Source organism: Lepisosteus oculatus, chromosome 10 (genome assembly GCF_040954835.1).
Source record: "Lepisosteus oculatus isolate fLepOcu1 chromosome 10, fLepOcu1.hap2, whole genome shotgun sequence".
Lineage (NCBI taxonomy): Eukaryota > Metazoa > Chordata > Actinopteri > Semionotiformes > Lepisosteidae > Lepisosteus > Lepisosteus oculatus.
In genome coordinates, this window is record NC_090705.1 from 1,355,603 (window position 1) to 1,361,634 (window position 6,032).

The window sequence follows — 6,032 nt, forward strand, 5'->3', positions numbered from 1 at the left end:
AGCAGCTACAGTTCTTACTCAGCGCTGTCCTAATTCTCCCCAGGTCTGTATGCAAGCCAACGTGCCCAAGAAGTATTTTTTTATCTTTTTTCCTTTAGCCTTGGGCCAAATTGTGTGATGATGGTTGTGGTGAAGATTTGAAACCTCTGACACGGTACTGCAGTCTCGAGTAAATGTGCCTTGAGTTGCACCCTTCCCTTTTTTATATTTAAAAACTTTAACCTCCGTTTACTTCAGTGTTGTACAGTTCTAAAAGAACTTTGCTGACTTACATACTCAATGGAAATGTTAGCAGAAATGCTTTTTCCACCTTGTTCAGAGAATGTTCCTGGAAATGTGATGTCCTGTTGCATGTTCATCAGAAGAAGTTAAAACCGTTTGTTTCTGGATTATTGCAGTTGTTCAGAATAATGGTTATTACACCAGACGTTGGCTGTTCTTGCTATGTGCAAGGCAGTTTCTGCTCCTCCCGAATGGAAGGAGAGTGTTTGTTCTTGCTGAGGGAAAGCTTAAACTGCATCTGGAGAGTGCCATGTGTGGAATTTGCACTGAAAAGCCCTTCACGACCGCTGACCTCTGTGTCCTGGTGTTTCTGAAAGGCCCAGGCCCTGCTGTCCCTGGGCTTTCGGCAGCGTGTGCCAGTGAGCCCAGGGCCCTGGAGGACAGAGCCGGGCTTGGCCAGTGGCCAGTGCCGAGAGATTCCGTTCATGCCTCTAGCCTCTAGTCCCCAAAGCAACAGAGACCTCTCATTTGGTTGTGGTAAGATTGATAGCTGGAGACCAGGTTAATCTGCAGCAGGAATTTTTAGACCCAAAAAGCCTTTTTTGTTTCATGCGACTTTTTTGTAGTTGTGTTAGCTTCTGCTTGGAGAGGGCAGATACACAAGAATTTACTGTTACCACAAATCGGAGAAGTTTTTATTTGTTCTAATATGTTTGGCTTGAAGTTCCACCAGCTTCTGTTTTTTGTATGACTATTAACACCTCTTTAGATATATTATAATATATTTTCATGTAAGTGCATTTTAAATACATTTAAAGAATAAGAATTTGGATTTAAATGACCAAGTTAAAGGACTTCTGGTTGGGACGTGGGCTAGAATGACAGTGTAACACAGATCGTCTCCCGACAACAGTCCTGAAAATACTGTTGTTTCTTTACATTGAGTTTCTAAAATAATAATTTTGGCTGAAGGGGCTGTGATGAGAAGGCAGGAGAAAGCTACCAACTGTGGGAGATATTGAAATAGCATCTTCTGAACACAATCAGACACAATAGTCTCCAGAAAATACTGGAGGAACTCGGAGACTTCCGACGGGATAATGATCAGGAGCTCACGGATATGAAACAGGTGTTGCCTGGGGTTAATAAATGAAAAAGCTGAAACAAGGGGGCTAACAGTAGGTACTCTGGGTAAACAGTTTTTAAGATGACAACGGCAGTAGGATGGTTTTTGATGATGTCCCATGTACATTGCATATCATTAACTATATTGAACAATATAACTTAGAATCTGCTCTGATGAGCCTAAATGCTGAGAAGGCCTTTGAGCCAGTTGGAAATGTCTTTATAGGGTCTTGAGTAGGTTTGGCTTCAAACCTTACATGATAGACCAATAGCACAAATGAAAATAAATGGATATTTATCCAACACTATCATGTTTGGACGTGGGACTAGACAGGGCTGACCTCTTTCTCCCCTGCTCTTTGCTCTTTGTGTAGAGCCACTTGCTGGGTGGATACGACAAAACAAGATCAAGGGTATGACTGCAGAAGGAGAGAACGGCAAGACTGCAGAAAATGTCTTGTTATAGCTAGAGGAACCCACAAGCTCAATTCCAGAATGAATGAAGCTTCTGGACAGCTTTGGTTCGTTGGCAGGCTATAAATTAAATGTCCATAGGAGTGAGATATCTAAGAGTCTGTTTTTCAATAGATATGCATTATCAGCAATTAATTATGGACCCTTTATAACTAGAATTAGAGCAGATCTATTGAGGTAGAATCTGATCTCCTTCATGAGTTTTAGTTCTAGAATTGAATCGGTAAAAGTGAAGGTGTTGCCACACTTAATCTTCTTAGTTCAAGCTCTCCCTCTAGAAGTCTCTCCAAAACAATTTTCAGAATGTGGTGATTTCTGGATTTATGTGGCAGGGGAGAAAACCAAGAATAAGACTGATAAACATTGCAACTTTCAAAAGATACCAAGTTTGAGAGAGTACTGTTATGCATCTCAAATTAAATACTTGTTGAATTCCTGTAATCCAGATGATCAAACCAGGTGGAAAGACATTGAATCATCCCTTATGAGCAACCCCCCTAATTCAGGCATTATTGGGTGAGAATATCTTGGAGAAAGTCATTGAATAAATACTAAATCCATGGATAAAACTTCAACTAAAGATATGGAATTCAGTTATAAAAGAATATCACTCAAAGGCTGTAGTAAAGGTACTTGGATATTGTGCCTACAATACGGAGTTTAAACCAAATAGATTGGATCATAAACTTTATAGCAAAAGGAATAACAGCATTTTGTACGATAACAGAAAAAATCAGTTACAAAGCTTTCAGTTTTTAAAAGAGAAACACCATTTGGAGAATCAAAATTTTCTGTAGATGCAGTATCTCCAAGTCCGCCACTACTTTCACAGTGCTGTTAAAAAGGAGGAGGATGATGTGGTGGTAAAGGCAGTTATGGAAGCCTACAAATCAAAATAAAAAATAAACATTTATTTTATTTATATTTAGAATATAAATAATTTAAAATAATGAATTAATATTTATTATAGCTACAGTTTCAGACATTTAAACCATGTAAGGTTTTGGTTCGTAATGTAGAACAAATTTACTGCTCACATCAGGTAGCAGATCCCGCATCAAGCAGACGGAGCTCAGCCCCGCCTGTCTGGCCTCGCACGTTTCAGAGATCCGAGGATTCTGGAGGGATGTGATGGAGTCGGATCATGGATCCTGCAATCCCCTGTGAACGGTGTCTCTCTGGTTTCCCCTCCTCCACGCTTCCCCTTGTGTCATAAATGATCATGCTCATAGAGTCCCAGTCTCTCGTGGCCGGAGTGCTAGCACTGCTGTCTCCTGCAGTTCAGGAAGCGGACGGCGCGGAAGGCCTGCTGCAGGAACCGGGCGAGCTCCCTGAAGACGATGTGCGCGGCCTTCTGCGTCTCCCATGCCCGGCCTCCCTCGTCGCTCCGCAGGCCGATCCGCAGCTGCAGTCCGCCCAGCTCCTCCACGCCCCTGGAGCTCCTCGTCTGGAAAACAACCGTTCAGAAACTAACCCAACTGGGCGAGCATCGCCACCCCTGCGCCACGGCCACCTGGTTCCCTTTCCAACTGCGCTCCTCTGGTCGCAGGATTACAGCGTGGAAACGGCTGTCTCCTCTAGGTGCCCGTGTTATTCACACACACGGTAATCTGAAGTCCTCCAGGGGCTCACAATTGCCAGTAGACATGATGGCAATGCTGGGGTGAGCCCTCTGCCCTCGGCCTGAGACGATGTATTAACAGCTGCTCGCACGTGGCTGTGGTCCGCTAGTCCTCGGAGAGTCAAGACTTGGGAGCAGTGCTGATGAAGACCAGTCAGATGAGCGAGTCAAGTCATTAAGTCTTGAGGCCCAGAGGCACTGCAGCTCTCCAGGACCAGGGGGGAACAGCGGGATCACACAGATGAGCAGGAAGTGGAGAATTTATTTCTGTTCTGCTCTGTTTCAGAGAGCGGTTTTTCAGGACCTGCCAGCAGGACACTGAAAGGGTGATGTCATCTCACTGTGCAATACCTGAGAGACTTCAGGCCAGCAGTGTCCGGCCCTGGTCCTTAAGCTTCAATAGGATTTTATTCAGAGACCTCACTGGTCTCATATACAGTAACCACTTCTTCAGGTAAGAGTGCATTTAAAAATTCAAAAGCTCCTAGAAAACCAGCAGGTTCACCAAACACCCAGGGCCAGGATGTAAAAGAGCTCACGCCATGAACAGGTGATTCAGCCCATGGGTGCTCACTACACACTAAGTCCTTCTGTGACAGTGTGTTTCTCTACCCTTTTCACTAATGCTTTCAAATTGTGTGAAGATGGACAGTCATGTCGTTTCAGCATCTTCTGCTGTATGTTCTTACTTGTGTAATTCTAACCAGTGTGGTTTCCAGCTTTATTCTTGATTTTTTCGTGGCGCTCTGTGAACCCACTCACCCTCCGCAGGATGTCGTTGGCCAGACACTGTGTGTTCCACTGCAGGTCCTCGGTGCGCTCGGGGTACAGGTGCCTCACCTGCTCCAGGTAGACTCCGTACTCCCGCAGGCCTGTGGAAAGGCTGGCTAAGCACTTCTCCTGCAGAAGAAAACACTGACGTTATCTTAGCAGGTATTGGCAGCTACACAGACACATCAAGCGATCTGCAGCGTTTTGTGCAAAGGCTTTGAATCTGAAACTCGAACACACATTTTGTCCGCAGTCTTCTTCTGCTGGAGAGCACAACTCTCATGTCTTCATTTTGTCTTCTGCTCCTCCACATGCAATAAGAGATCACTTTGGTTCACAGCAATATTTTGTCATTTTGTCATTGGTAATTTATGTGACTTGTTAACAAGCCATTAAAATAGTCATTCTTTAGAAATTTATATTGTTTACTTTATTATCATTTTCAAACACGAGATGGTTACATATTTACATTAAAATACATATGTATTTATATGTTTATTACAGACACCTACTATAAATGTATATATACACATTTAGTGTCTTATCAGAATACATTAATGGTTTCATTCATCGACAGGTTGTTGCTTCTTTAAAACCGTTGAAAGCAATTAGTGTATATGCATTGAGCGGATTTTTAAATACATTATTACTCTTACTTTGTTGAATTTAGATGGTAAACATCCATCGATCTGAGAAAGCACGATTTGGTCATCAAAATGTTTCTTGCATGCCGACAAAGTTTCATTCTCAGTCTTGTAATCCTTAAAATTATCGAGACACTGAAAAAAAGAAAAACGGTAAAGACGTGTTAGTTCAGACTCGAAATGCGGCGCGTTTAGTAAAACAGAATGGTACTTACAAAAAGTATTCGGGGCATCTTTCAGAAACTGGCGAGCGAAAAATAGCGCTCCCCCAAGTGTAAAGCTTTTTGCTGTTGCTTCTGCCTAAGAGTCTGGCAAAGCAATTTCTTCGTAGAGTACCATGATCGCGCAGGTGCTTGGGTGAGGACCAGGGCGCACCTGGGGCTCCTACCTGTTGCTTGAGGAGAGCTGTAACCTGCGCCAGCAGCATCTCGGTCCAGCTCTGCCAGTCTGTGAATCCGACGCAGGGCAGACCCTCCGGGACCTCCTCCCCCGAAGTTTCCGTCAGTTCGGCGGGACCCGAAAACGGAGCAGCCCGAACCAGCGAGACTGGCAAGAGCACAGCGAGCAGCCGGAGCGGGGCTGCAAGGGGAGAGAGAGAGAGCACAGCAGCGGGCGTCAGCGCAGGCCGGTCGTACTGCCTGAAGGGACAAAAACGTACAACGTGACGTTTCACTCACATTGCGTAAAGAGCATCTTCGTGAATGCGTACTTCTCACTGTCAAGTCCTGGGATAAACGTCTTGTGTCTTATATACCCATGTATCGGGGAAATTCCGAGTGTGACGTACTGTAGTAAAGCCATTCTCCAAACGTCCCACGTGATGAAATACAGTAAAAGTATATCGTTTGAAAATGCTCTTCTCATTACAAAAGAATATTGGAAATTAATGCTAAACCGAAAATATTAAAATAAATACATTTCACATCTGGTTGCCTGAAGGAGGGGATATTACGTTTTTTTTTCCTAAAGAGGGGTTCGTGGTGTCACCCCCAAGGTCTGTAGCTGGGGTTCTCTGGGTAAAGAATTCACTCAGCCTATGTTTTTCAAGTTGTTTGTTTCTTGTTACTGTAGATGATGTTTTCAGAAACAAGTGGTAATAAGTAACATTGACTTTGGACAAGATACAGTTTGTGTAAAAGTGAGAAAAGGAAAGTATTCCATGAATCCAAAGGAAC

General features: G+C 43.7%; 1 protein-coding gene across 1 annotated transcript; it reads right to left on the bottom strand.

The window, feature by feature from the left end:
- Positions 1 to 2,491: 2,491 nt before the first annotated feature.
- LOC107078662 (interleukin-6) lies at positions 2,492 to 5,579 on the bottom strand. Its single transcript, XM_015357803.2, has 6 exons — positions 5,535 to 5,579; positions 5,246 to 5,436; positions 4,870 to 4,992; positions 4,205 to 4,342; positions 2,859 to 3,268; positions 2,492 to 2,704 (listed from the first exon to the last, which is right to left on the bottom strand). The coding sequence occupies exons 1-5, from the start codon at positions 5,548 to 5,550 to the stop codon at positions 3,080 to 3,082; spliced, it is 657 nt and encodes a 218-aa protein (XP_015213289.2). The 5' UTR covers positions 5,551 to 5,579; the 3' UTR covers positions 2,492 to 2,704; positions 2,859 to 3,079.
- Between the last annotated feature and the right edge of the window lie 453 nt (positions 5,580 to 6,032).

Coding starts and splice junctions, on each gene's coding strand:
- LOC107078662 (XM_015357803.2), bottom strand. Junction 4,993..5,245: donor CAGCTCTCCTCAAGCAACAG/GTAGGAGCCCCA, acceptor TCTTTTTTTCAG/TGTCTCGATAATTTTAAGGA. Junction 3,269..4,204: donor CCAACGACATCCTGCGGAGG/GTGAGTGGGTTC, acceptor GTTGTTTTCCAG/ACGAGGAGCTCCAGGGGCGT.